The sequence below is a fragment of the Euprymna scolopes genome, chromosome 11 (assembly GCF_053919585.1).
Source record: "Euprymna scolopes isolate OS-2025 chromosome 11, ASM5391958v1, whole genome shotgun sequence".
Lineage (NCBI taxonomy): Eukaryota > Metazoa > Mollusca > Cephalopoda > Sepiida > Sepiolidae > Euprymna > Euprymna scolopes.
Window position 1 is genome coordinate 53,784,806 of NC_136492.1, and position 15,250 is coordinate 53,800,055.

General features: G+C 33.1%; 2 protein-coding genes across 8 annotated transcripts in view; both read left to right on the plus strand.

Annotated features, from left to right (window-relative positions):
* LOC145287853 (protocadherin Fat 3-like) overlaps positions 1-15,250 on the plus strand; it is a 1,926,363-nt gene that overhangs the window by 127,089 nt on the left and 1,784,024 nt on the right. The gene's annotated exons all lie outside the window — the stretch shown is intronic.
* On the plus strand, positions 14,770-15,213 carry LOC145288140 (uncharacterized). The gene has a single exon (XM_080136200.1). The coding sequence runs from the start codon at positions 14,770-14,772 to the stop codon at positions 15,211-15,213; it is 444 nt and encodes a 147-aa protein (XP_079992326.1).

Genomic DNA, 15,250 nt, shown 5'->3' on the forward strand with positions numbered 1-15,250 from the left:
GAATTTTCCAAATTAGCGTTGTTAAATTTACAAATGTATGTTTGTGTATGCGAACAAAAAAACACTATACTAAAGACTACCAAATCCTTTTTCCTACTTTTGACCTTTTAGTTCCTATTTTACCAGATCCAAACTAAATTGAAGTTGTTTTATAAGTCCAAATTCCCCATATGTCAGGTTTCCACGCGATAGACTAAAAATGGAGTGTAATTTTGTAGGGACCTTTTTTCAAACAGACAATATAACATGTGTCCACATATAGATATGGACAGCTCATTGTTGCCTATCTTTAAAAGCAAATTTAGAATATAAGTTTATTAGAAAAAAGAAAAAACAGTCGCCACAATATTTCGTTCAATGAGGAAGGATAGAAAGTATGAAGTGTAGTATCAGAACAGATACTACAATTTGTTCTTGTAAATGGGCTATAAATGCCAAACTCGCTTTGCCCAACTTTTAAACTCTTCCACCTAACTAATAGAATTATTAGTGTGTTCTTTTACTTTCCCTTTTCGTTTTTTTTTCTGTCGAAAACAATAAAGCTGAATGGTAGAATCGAAGATTTGACCAGTTTGCTAAATGTTTGTTATTGGTGGGCGTGGTTTAAATGCCAACAACGTGTAATTATCTTGTCTAATAACTTGACTTGCGTCCAGCAGTACACGCCCGTCGCATTGTACAGCGCAAGAATTAATGCGCTGTCTCGAAAGTCTGAGTTGTCAATGATTGATGAAGTACTTGGCAAAGCCGAGACAGGTTACCGGATCTTTAGGTCAACGATTTTTGCTTGAAAACGAACGTGTTGAAGGTCAATTCTAAACGAATATAAGGACTTAACGCTCAGAAAGTTATCGAATTCTGATTATCATGCAGTATATTTGTCGTCGTACATAGTTATAATAGGAAAAAAAGTAACTCATTTATTTTATGATTGATTTGTTTGCGAATAATTATCAAAGCTTTGCTACACACCGGAAAACAGAATTAGACATCGTTATTGTCTTGAGCAAGCGCTTATTTTGTTCGTAAGTGCATGTTATTATCCATTTGTATTATTTTTCTTAATACTTCTCGATTTTAAATGCATACTTTATTACACTATGACCTTTTGTATGTATGTGCATATATATATATATATATTAAATTGAAATACATATGAAATACATTTAAAAGCCGAATTGCAACGCAATATTATGAACAACATAACATGGTGGCGAAAGAAAAAAGAACAAAATATAACATTCTGACACAGTGTAACTCCCAAATATTAATTTTAAACAAGCTAATACTTGTTCACAGTATTGCGTTGTAATTCTGCTTAAAAACGTATTTCATACGTATTTTAATTTAAAATTTCAATACAATCGCCGCTTCTAACAGGGAAAAGACTACCTCGAATATTTATATGCGCATACATGTCTGTGCCTTTTAGGCATTATTTTATTAAAGCGTGTTTCATTAAATTATATAGACAATTTTGGTTTAGATTCAGTTTAGTTTATTAATGAGTAGGCTACTTTCTGGCAAGAAATGGCTGATGTAAACCCTCATCATTTTTTTACCCTCATACTTTCCGGTGAATATGCAGATAGTTTATGTGTAGAGACAAAGATATTTATGGAGGTGAATTGTACTCCCTCTCTTTATGTGTGGGTGCGTGCGCGCAAGCGATGTCTTATTCACAAGTCAAACCCCTGTATAATTTTCAGAACGAAATGACAACATCCAAAGTTGTTGAAAACCAGCCATCGGCTCAAGGCAGAACGTTATTCTCTAGGAACTTTTGATGTCCTAAAATCTCAGTTCTAAATGTTTGAAGATTTAAATTCTTACTACACGATTAATCGATAAGAAAGTGAAATGACGCACATCCTTATCAGAAAGAAGATGCAAAGAGATACAAATCATTTCCTTCCTAAATAAAGTCATGCATTTCCTACATTACTGAAAAGCTTCAGGCAGAATTCTTCAATGTAGATTTATCTAAAAGACAACAAATTTGCAAATTCCACGTAAAAAATACATGTATTTTCTTCTATTATATATGTAACTCGTTTTCATTCTCCAGTTTCCTTGCTAGTAACTTTCTCTCTATATATATAATTTAAAGGAGGTTAGAGCAGTAGTCTAAAGAGCAGAGTGTATTTTAATGTTATAGTAAAATTACTAATTTAGTTAAGATACAAGAAAAGAATAGTGCCCGTTGTAATTCAGATATATAATAAGCTCGATAGGTAAATATCCTAGAGCTACTTTAATATTTAGTAATATGATTGATGAATTAAAATTAAAAACCTGTTTTATAAGAAGGAATAACAACAAAGTCAATCATTTGTACGGTCGTTTCGGAAACGATATTTTTAATGTGATAGACATTAAGCTACGGACCATAATTTTGACATATAGTTTTTTTAAAACAAAGTCTCCTCATCAGCAAAAGTATTGGGTGAGTCTTTTTATATGTAAAAGACACCACAAATAAACCTAGCAATTTTTAAGTAAGGCAGATGTATCTTTTAATTGTTCGCATTCATTTGGATGTTGATTGTAGCTTATAAATGTACGAAAAATCTACAATCAACATCCAAATGAATGCTTTGACGATAATTACGGTTTTCAAAAGGCGAACAATTTAGATACGTCTGCCTTACTTAAACATTACTAGGTGGAGGGGGGTAAATATTATGAAATCGTATAAGAAGTGTATGGAAACATTCAACAACCCAATTTAATAATGAATTCTACCGCCAATAATTTTAAGGACTTCAAAACTTGTCTGTACCATGTTAAAAAGAAGTGTTTCCATTAAGATGCGGACGTGGTTGATCTAGCTCTATAAGAGATGGCTTCACGAAGTTCATTTCTTGAATATTGTTTGCCATTTCGATAAACACCGCCTGTCATCGATCCACAAACATTTTCAGTTGGGCTCAAGTCCGGTGAGTATGTAAGGTGATCCAAGAGATAGATTTTTCTTTTTACTGCAGAAAGCTCGTCGTGCAATGGTGATTGCAGCATTATCCTGTTGGAATAGCCATCCATCCTTACACAAACGGTGGTCTTTCGTCATCAGCCTTTTGTATAATGCTAATATAACCAGCCGTTTTCTGACGACCCTGTACCATTAGGAACTCCATCGTCCCTTTGTAAGAAAAAACACCTCATACCATTAGGGACCCTTCACCATTATAACATGAAAATAATTTCAAGAAGCATGATTTTATTATAACAATATGGTTGGAAGCCATCTGGACTATCTATATTGAGATTTTTCTCCTCAGAAAACAGGGCTTTCTTCCCCTTCTCACCGTCCCATATTTAGTAATCATGGCCAAATATTAAGCGGGCGACACTGAGACAAGGAAGCAGACGAGAAATTTCTGTTTTTATTTACCATGTCTTTTTGTCGTGTCTTCTGATGGTTACTTGATTACAATCAGCATCTATGACTATCGTCATTTGACTAGAAGAAAGTCCGCTGTCTTTCCCAACAACCCATCTTGTTTTTCTACTCAATGTAGGAGGAATATTTTGGGGCCTACTAATGATATGGCGTTTTCATAATTCTCATTGTTATTTAGAGTTGACAAATAAGTTTTACTGCGATTTACCTTAGCTATGATTGCCTGCTGTTACAAACTTTGCTGATGGAAATGTATGATTCGAGCAGGCTCTACTTCGGTAAGTTTGCTTGCTTTCGGCAGGATGACACTTTTACGTAGTAATTGTTAATATTAAACTGAACTAAAAGACAAGTTATACCCCCTAGTCTTATAATTTTGATCAAGTGTAAAATGTCTCATCTTATAGAAATTAATATTTCTGAATGAAATATCTTCAACGTAACTTTTTCCCATAACCGTTTAGTCTGTGGGATTGGTAACCTTAAGTAGGCGGAGTTTTAAAATAATATTTTATTAAAGATCGATTTTGAAGATTTTAAAGGAGTCCTAAATTTTTTATCAGAAGTGTGTATATATATATATATATATATATATATATATATATATATATACACTTCTGATAAAAAAAAATTCAAACGCTGTTAAACTGTTTCATGTGTGCTGTACTTTTCGATTTAAGCAAAAAAATTAACCTAAAACTATTCGGAAATATCCAAGCGTCTTCGATTTTAAATGAAAATATAATTATTTGACGTGAGAAAATTATTTACAAATTTTGGAAGTTCTCTGAAGTTTTTATTTTTAATCCTTACCAAGGAGCATACAAAGAGTTAATCTTTCCTTGAATGTACACATATTAATCAGACGTTATTGAACATCAATTTAGTTATGTCTTGGCATTGTTTTCTCAAGGATTATTATGGACTATTAACAAAACTGTTAAAGTTTAATCGAAAAAGTCAATGTATTTTCCTCAGACTCTGAAATAAACTTTAAATGCATATTTGTTTTACTCCTTCGTACGACGACATAGTGCTAAAATGATTTGTAAAGTGAAGTTTTTTGTCAAGAAGAAAGTTCAATCGAAGTTTGCCAATCGGTTCTTAGAAATGCTTAGTCAAGAAATATAAGACATTTATCTATAAGCCTCCTGCATGTACAGATTTTTGTAAAGAAATACCTGTTTGAGTTATATTTTTAAATCAAAATAGTTGTAGAAAAGACCAGTACTCGATTTTACACATTTTATCGAAATACGAAAGCCAAGTACGTCCAAGGATGGAATACTGTTGCCATATCTGGGCAGGAGCTGCTAAAACAGCCTATCCTGCCTTGACAGAGTACAAAATAGACTTCGTGGCTTAGTGGGGGTGCCCTTTTCTCTACCCTGCAATCTCTCTCCCACAGAAGAGACGTTGCGAGCCTATCCTTGTTTTATCGTTATTTCCATGGCAGGTGCTCGTCTGAACTCCAATCTCTGGTCCCCCTCGCCAATCTTTCACGAAAAACACCCGTCTAGCTGAATCCACTGTGAAAAATTTCCCCCACTCTATATCTGTGCCTAAATCAAAACGCGGATTCCATGAACAAAGCTTCTTTCTTAGAACTGCACGCCTGTGGAACTCTGTTCCGTCTCCCTGCTTCCCACCGGACTGCAACTTGGATGTCTTCAAGTCCAACGTTAACAAATTCCTAATGAACCGTCCCCACTTCATAATATCTCCACACTAACGTAATGTACTTGCAATAACCCTTATCCCTGAGTAGCTTCCGGGCCTTGATAAGTGGTGATCACTGGGTAAAAAAAATACATATACGATTTCTTGTCTGCAATTATTAAAGTTACTATCAAAACATCAATATCACCTCTAAGCATAAAAATAGTGGCAAAATATAATTTTTCTTTTTCTGAAATTTGTTTGTTACAAATGTTGTTGGTGATATTACATCCTTTTCATTTATCGTTCATTTCGTAAACGGAATAACATATATAATTTCACGAAAACACGAACACATCGTGATATACATATAAAGTGAAATTGTCTGTGTACATTTCCCTACCAGACTACTCTGTCAATTTTCAGTCGACTCGAGATTTGACATATGGGATATTGACATTTGGGAAAATCTTTTATCGGTTTTCGGCCAGAAATTTGACTCTCAAAGTTCAACGATTTGACCTTTGAAAACTCTACCAAAGTTATTTGCCAATTTTGGGTCTCAAGACTTGAAATTTAAGATGTAGCTTAGTCGGATATGAATCAAACTATTTAATTCGATTTGAGCCCAAAACAAATGTTAAGGGTCAGAATTGGTCTAAAAAAATTAAACTCTGCGGTCTCTACAAAATTACTCAGCCACTTTTTGGTTTAAACTTGTTAAATCTTACATAAAATGTATTCAGACATACAAGCTTTGTAATAGGGTTTTATCCGAGAATTTGGCTGCCATGGGGTCAAAGTTCAAAATATTTTACCTTTGTGGTCTCTAGCAAACTATTGAGCCAAATTTGGGTTTAAACATCTGAAATTTACATAAAGGGTATTCAGACATGCAACACGCATTAATCAATTTTCGGGCGAAAATTTGCGTGCCAAGAGTTCAGTTGAAAGAGTTGACCTTTGTAGACTCTACCAAACTCTGCTAATTTCTAATATAAAAACTTAGAATTTTAGATGTAGTTTACCTGGGCATATCAAACTTTTCCATATATATATATATATATATATATATATATATATATATATATATATATATATATATATATGCATGCTTATGCACAGAAAGTTATGAACAGTATATAGGGCCCGAGCAAAGACGGGTTGAACTGTTAGTATAATTATAAAACTGTGGACCGTCCAAGCGTGCTTGCTTAAATTTTCTCAATCAAAAACATTGATATATATATATATATATATATATATATGCATAATGATCCACATACAGTACTGTTTCGTTGTATCACAACTCATCAGTATGGTTAGGAAAGCACTTTCCCTAGCCGTGAATCAAGTCTACAATCACCGCGTCTGCAGCTCTACCTAAAAAACTATGAATCGGTACCCGCAAATGACCATTATCAAGTGCCTATTAAAGAACTTGCTCATCGCTACACAGTGCTCTAACTACAAGTGCGTTTACAAACGAAAGAACAGTGATTTTCACTTTATATATAAACAAAGCATCGGGTGAAAGTACATTTAAAACAGTGCTCAACCCGAAGAAGGGGGGGCGCTATATATATATATATATATATATATATATATATATATATATATGCCCCTTTTATATAGCTTTTCTATGTACATCCGTATTTCTTATCTGCTCTTTGTTTTATCCCTCGTATATTTTGTTACCGGTTTTCGTTATTTCTGTCCTTTCCTTTTTCTCTTTTCTTTCTTTTTTAATTGTTTTAACATTCCAATATCTATTTTCGGTTTCGGTCCTAGACGATGGCACACAAAAATGTATGTTTCTACTTTTGAAATCATGACTATATATTAGGCACGATATAATATGAAATAATCGGTAGAGAATTGACTGTTATAAAATATATACAAAATTTGCGTAAATAAAAAACATATTTAAAAGTATTTAACGACTGGGCAACGCCATGTCTCCCTACTAGTGTATATATATATATATATATATATATATATATATATATATATATATATATAATTTCTGTGAAGTCCCAATACGAAAAGTAGAGAGAAAACTTGTAACGCATTTCTATGTCTCTATCTTTATATTAATAGGATAGCGTGTGTGTGTCACGCTTACATCCGAGTTACTGTCGTTGCGCCCAAGTCATATAGATACTTATATATATATATATATATATATATATATATATATATATTAATTTTGAAATCGCAATTTCATAAATAAATCGATAGAACATTAACTCAAATAATATATACGCAATCTGCAAGATTTAAAATATATTAAAGCGTACTTTACAACCTGGCTACGCCGAACGTCTCTGTTTGCTTAGATAAATACTTTTTTGAGTTTTAACATGACCTAAAATAATGTCAGTCATTATCTACAGAATGCTAACATCAATATATTATGTATGAATGGGTCCACTGCGGACTTTCCACAGGTCCCGCTAGTGTGTGTGTGTGTATATATATATATATATATATATATATATATATATATATATATATATATATATATCAATTAAATATTTTTACGTTCTGAAAAGATATACTCATGGACATGCATGTTTCTAGTTTTAAGCCGTCATCAGTATCAAATCATCAGCATGACATCAGCATCAGCAGTCTGGTAATTTATAAATGGACTACAATGATGCATCACTTGAACGCATTTTTTTTATTATAGCTTCTCCGTTAATGACGAAAACACCCTCTTAAAAATTCATATGAAACTGTTTCTCGTTTACAGCATATAATTGTTTTGATCTACCGCTTACATATTGAAAATGTTAACAATGTATGCTATATTGATCTTATCTCGGTAAGACCATTTTCGAAGAGAAAATATAAAAGCAGCCATTCTCCCAGGCAAGCAACCCGTGTTTTTTTTTTTACGTCATAAATGAACTCCTGTGTTTAATTACAAAAAAGAAATAAGAAATATAACCCGATATAATACGATGTTTTTTCATATCTCAACAACACACATATGTATAAACTGTTTTATATAGGATCAATCGAGGTTAGTAATAATTAGGAGTACTTATATTTCTAGCTGGAGTTGACATCCAGTTTGCGTTTCCAAATTTAGAGATTGAAATGACGAACCTAAAATTTGAACCCACGTTTGACGATAAGGTTCATGTTAATCTGAACAGTAATATGTTTATATCAAATTACGCAAAGAAATTCTCTCTATATTTTATATAAGGTCTTTCGGTAGTGATCAATGGTAGATTTGAAACTTGCATTCATCATGCTGATAATGTTACATGAAAAGGATAAGAGAATTAAATAAAAATGATATCAGATAAACAAGGATTGAACCCTGTAGATAAGTTTTAAATAACAATAGGTTTAAATGGAATGACCAGTTAAATTGTTCTTAGAAAGAATGCATAATAAAAATATGAGTTGCAGAATTAAACAAGTAGCTTAAATTCCTTTGTAAAACAAACAAAAAAAAAAGAATGGGAAATTTCCTGGTCGTCAGAAATGGTTTCGAAACGTGCAAATCGCGCATGTAGGAAACACGGGAGTTGTGGTCACGTTGATCAGACATACGTGTGACGTCAGGGCAGAAATGATTTCTCAATATAGGAGGGTTCGAAGTTAGTTAGGGGAAAGCAGAGAAGGGAATCAGATCAGTCAGATCATGGAAGCAGACGAAATCAGACCGATTCTCCGTTAGTCAAGGCACCCTCTAGGAAGCAGGAGGTTTAGAGATAACCATATAACAACTTTGAATCCCTGAAACACAAAATCATGTCCGACCGGTCGAAGAAGTAAACGTATCATCATGGGTTTTTATAACTGCCGTCTTGTGTCATTCTACCAAAACAAAGGTAAAGTGAAATTGTATTAATATGAGCTTTGTGTTTATAAAAGTGTACAACTGTCAAAACGTAAATGCCAAACTATCTCTGTCTATTTATCAAGATATTCAAAAATCACTTCTAGTTGAATTACAGGCTTGGTTCTCCTGTAGTAATATGTATCCTGTATGTCTCATTATATATAAGAACTGTCTCTCTCTCTTTATATGTATCCTGTCTCTATATCTCACTAATCTGCCAACAATATGAACACTCACAATGAATATATATAATATACAGCATCCAGAAACATGAACACACTAATACTCTTCCTAATACGAACAGTCAACACCAAAGAATAATACATACGTCATCTTAATACCACCCACTACATAACAATACGACAGCCGATTATCATTAGCGAAAATGCTTAACGCCCTGTACAAAATAGGAAATTAAAGGAATTGATAATTTGTGTTCATTGTCAAATAATAAATATCTATTTTGTTTTAAAATTTTTGTGTTAAAGTTAATTCTAAATTTTCTTTGTACTATTGCTGTATCTCGTATATTAAACTTTATCTGGTTGGGATTACCTTATAAATGTCGATACTAATATTTATATGGACTTTAATTTTACAGTATTATGCAATCTGCTACCAGAAAGCATTTCAGACTTTCAGAAATATATATATATATATATGCACGCGCGTCTTGCAAAAGGTAAAGCTTTTTTTTTACTCGTGAATAACGTGGATTACTGCGAAGAGAGGCGACCTGTCTTTTTGTACATAGTATACACCATTGTCAATGCACTTATGCTTGTCTCTTCTGATGCCTCGGTCGTAAAAGTTCGATACGCGCTCTGTCACACACATCTCTGTCGATACTCTGAAATCGACGAACTTATCTTTTAATTGTGCTGACATCAACTGCTCGGGTTTTGAAAACGTTCAACAGGCGTCGTTAAATTTTGATCTGTTCAGTTTTTTTTATTTCTGTTTTATTGCTTTGCATAGAGCCTGACAAAAATCGTAAAAATTTCAGATGTTACTGATTTTCACATGAAAACTTAACCCTCATTATTAGACCATTTTGTATGGAGGAATTCAGTGACGCTTTTGAATCGTGTCCATAGTTAGTGGTTTTGTTATATTCTCACACCGTCAATATCTGTAACAGATTTAATCCTCAGGTCTTTGATGCATAAGTTCGGTCACCATAATTCAAAAAAAGTGTATTTCAAATAGTAGCTGAGAAACGGGTATTTCGATAGGCACAGAATGTTTTCCCCAGTTCCAGGAAAGACATTAACATTTAGATCATGTGATGCCAGAATTAGTATCACAGAATAAATTTCTATAACATACATTTTAAAAATATTATTGCTTATATCGAAAACATATCTATGTTGTTAGCTTCCTATTTCATTTTTTAAAATGTAGCTCATATATAGTTTGATTAGACAGAACTGAAAATTCCTGATGGTTTCTTTTTTGGAGAAAACTTTCGATATCACTGGAATTATCTTATGTTATGCTTCCGTATAAGTTAAAACTCGCCATATTTGCAAACGTGTTCAGATTAACAGAACAGAATCTTCTGTATAATAATAAAAAAACGTGTATCAAGGGTAAAATATTGCTCACAGATAAAAAAAAAACAGAAGAAAACGTTATATAGATATCATGGTTTTGATCATATTTATGCATGGAGAAATGTCGTGAATTGACACTGAGCAGTCGTTATCTCTACTTCTTATAATTCTTGTTTATTTTTCATATTATGTAAGAAAAACGAAAAACATAATTTTAAGTTGTATGACACCTTGCTCAGGGCGCGGAGTTCATTAAAAAAAATCCTTTCTACGTTTTCGATAAAATATAATTGTATCGAGAAAGAAGGATTTTTGTATAGAACTCCGCGCTCTGCTGCATGGATACACGTATAGTTTATTTTAAATTGAGATAGAGATTACTAACCGAAAAAAAAAATTTAAAAAATGACTAAACTTTTTTTTTTTTACAAACAGCAAAACTACTAAATATAAATCGTTATCTTTTCCAGTGATAGTTTCAGTGCGTTTAAGTAGGTTTAGTAATTTTTTTGTCCTTTCTGTAGCATGAAGCTATTTTTACTGATGTTTGGTCACTGAAACGAAGATCACATACTATGATAAATGAATATATATATATATATATATATATATATATATATATATATATATATATATATATACATACAGCTGAACGTCTGTGTCTTGTCAAAAATATGCTCCTATATGGTTGACTATTATAGAAAACTGATAACATATAATAATAGATGTATCCAGACACAGGAATGGGTACGTTTGATCTGGCATAATGATGATTAATTAAAATTCTGGGGTCTGCGTACGCGCCTGGTCCACAAAGGATGGAAATTTAAAAAAATTTAAATTTAAAAAAAAACAAAACGTTTATAAGTGTTTTTGATATAGATGTACATAATAATACATTGATAAGTATGTTTTAACTTAAATAGGGATGATATAATAAAATTGTAGCGTCTGCATTAACGCCTGGCCTCCATAGAATGGAAATAGGTACAAACTTAAAGACTTTTCATATCTATCTGCGTAAGTATACTTTGATAATTGTTTCAGTTTGAAGAAATATGGTATAATAAAATTATGGGGTGCTCGTTTACGCCTGACCTCCATAGAATGGAAATATATCACAAAGATTAACAAGTTTTTTTTTTTAATATAGATCCACAGAATATTGTGATAAGTGTTTCAATGTGAACAGGTATGGTATAATAAATTATGGGGTTTATCTATTTTTACTTTCATCATATTTTGCTTTGGTTTTGATACCCCCAAATTCGAAGCTATCTTTTTACAATCCTCCCTTTTCATAATCTATCATAGTTTCATAAATCAGAGTCCATTTTCTGTAGGCTGTTTTTGAACCCAGTCAACGACGAATACTTTTGCTAGTATGTATATATATATATATATATATATATATAATATACACACACTATACATACATATATATTTACACACACCATGAGAAATATGTGTATATATTTGTATATGTGTGTATATATATATATATTTGTGTATGTATATATATATATATATATATATCTTAACTGTTAAGATTGTTGGGAAAATGATTTGCTACTAATGGCGCTTAGAAAGTACTAAACCACGATGTGATTATCTACTCGATAGACAAATACGTCTTAAGGTGGAGTGCTCGGCTACATTAAAATATATACAGCTTTGTACACTTTCCTGTCTTGATCGTATAGAAAATCGAAATAAAAATTAATAACTGTAAGATCTTTTGTATCCAGAACTCATGCTGTTAGTGTCTATACTCTGTAAGTATTTGTATAGAAAATAGTCTGGTTAGCCGCCCCAATGTCCAATTCACCCTTGGAAATCATTCTCAGCAAGAATTATTTTTTATAACAAATAAAGACTTTACAATGTTCATATGTACTTTGTCAGGATAAACATCCAGATTTTTTTTTTTCACAATAAAGCTTCCAGTCTTCAGAACATATCACAAAACTGCTTTCCTGCACGTACATAATTGTCTTTAAATTAACTGTAAACGGATCTTGCAATAAAATGTTTTGTAATCAATCATTTTATGCGATTGATCATTTCTCGGTGGGCATTCCTGCCATCTTGTCTTGGAATGTTGTGAACCAACAGTAAAAAAAAAAAAAAAAATTATGAATTTCTATTTTCGGCAAAAAATTGCTTTTATTTTATAGTTTCAATTTCCCAATTATTATTTTTTTAATCGGTTCACTCAACTGATAAAGCGGTAATGTGTTCTATTTATCTTAAATATCTATCTGCTAGCGAAGGGGCGCCTGGCTTTGCCCAGTCGTAAAATATTTTAATACATATTAATTCGTCCAGATTCTGTATATTTTCATAGTAGTGCTTGCAAAAATAACGAAAAGTACTTAGATACCATCAGCTAGAATCGAAACCGAAAGCAAAATTGTAGCATTCAAAGCTGGTGACGTAACCACTGTACCAACGTAACATGCATAGGAACTGATTAAACAAACTAAGATGAATATACAAAATGTATTACGATATTTATCAATTTCGAGCCCTTAAAACCATTTTAACCAGCTAAAGACCCCTAAAAGAACGGTCCGTGAAAATCCACTCATCTGAGGCCCCTAGCGTTGCTCTACGACTCTTAGTTTCGAATAAAGAAATTTGAAAACCTGGAGACAGACAAACAGTGCCTATCATAAATTAGAGTTATCTTAAATATATCTTCATCTTTTAAAACCGATATATTCATGTTTTAGCACCTATTTCTTTAGTCTGCAAAATAATCAAATATTACTCGCACTCGGAGTAACTATATCTGTTTCAAACAAAACGTATCCCAAATATCTTCTATGACAGTAATTGTCTGCATTTTTGAGATGAGGTGTTTTCATTGAGATTGTCGGACTGACTTCCTCATCTTGGTTGTTATAGTCACAACGTGTTGGCCGTTTTCCCCTCCGGCCTTCTTCAGGTGTTTTGTATCGAACTGGGGAACCGTTTGTTAGGAGTCTCGAACCCAACCCTTTATAATTATTATTACGGGGGTACCGTGTTCGGACTCCAGCTAGGCTCTGGGACATACTTACTGATTCTCTGTTTTGAATCTTTCTTTTCACTGCCTTCGTTCAGGATTGAACTCAGCACCTTTGAGTTACTGTAAACTTTGATACCACGTCTAGGACCACTCGGCCATATCGGACATAGTTACCCAAAGGTGCTGAGTTCAATCCTGAACGAATGCAGTGAAAAGTAACATTCAAAACAGAATCAGCAACTATGTCCCAGAGCCTAGCTGGAGTCCGAACACGGTACCCCCGTAATAATAATAAAGGGTTGGGTTCGAGACTCCTAACAAACGGTTCCCCAGTTCGATACAAAACACCTGAAGGCCGGAGGGGAAAACGGCCGAAACGTTGTTACTACAACAACCAAGATGAGGAAGTCAGTCTGGCAATCTCAATCAATCTTATGACGTTAGATATTGCCAATACTGTTATCTCAGACTTCCCACAATTTGAGACTAACACTCTGATATTAGCCATCTCTAAACTACACTAACTCTTTCGGACTCAGCAGAATATATTTTTACAACGGTTATAGATAAAAATGTCAGATCCATAGTCAACAAGCGGGATCTGAAACATGCTGACATTGTTCAAACCAGAAAACAAATGTGATTAAAGTGGGCAAACCTGTAATCTGTGACAAGCAGTGTTTCACGATTTTTGTCGTAGATTTGACCACCTTTTAGACGCATACAATCCAGAAAGGAAGGTATATACATCGTTTAATATTAATTGCTTTTATGTGCTACCATTTGAAGCAGGGTTTTCAGTTGGGTAAAATCTATATTAGTGTTGGCTTAGCGGATGTTTTTCCCCGATAACTGGTATAGATAGTATTACTATACGTTACCGTGTATGAAGTAGTCTGATATTAGAATGCCTAATGAACCGATCTTGCGCAGTGTTAATGCCACATTTGAATATTCCGCATCTCTCAGCATCAAACTACACTAGCGGCCAAAAATCCGGAGCGGTTTATTTGTTTTTTTTTTTTGTTTTTTTTTTGTTTTTCAATTACTCCGGAACGCTCGGGGGGATTACAACTAAACTTACACACATTTTACATATTACTTATGTTGATACACTGTATTAATTACACTTCATTATTAGGGATAGAAAAAAAAACGTTATGAGCATTTCCATTTTTGTAATATTAAAATGGCCAGAACCGTGGGATAAAGCAAGGAAAATAATTTATTGTGGTCTGTGTAGTCAGTTTGTCCAAATTTTCTAAATACGAAAATGATAAGTCGATTACGTCACTTTGTAGTCATTGCAGCTGATTCCACAATAATTATAACACCTCAAATTGATGCTTCCGTCCAAAAATCAATTAGTAAAATTCATGGGGAAAACCATTCAATACGGAAGATAGCTGACGATTTGAAGCTGTCGAAAAGTACCGTTGAGAAAGTTATAAAGGATTCCAAGAATACTGGCAAAATTCTACAACCAAAGAAAAATGGCAGACCTCGAAAAACTTCTAGACAATATCGATTCATTAAGAAGATGGCACTGAACAATAGGTTGACAGCTGCCAGCATTTCTCGTGAACTACATGCCTATCATTACACTAAAGCATCCCGTAAACCAGTATCAAGACGCCTGAATGAAATTGGTTTGTTTGCGAGATTATCAGTTGAGAAACCCTTGATAAACAAGATCCTCAGATTAAGCTTTGCTTAAGAACATGTGTTGTGGAGAGATGATCAGTCGCAAGATG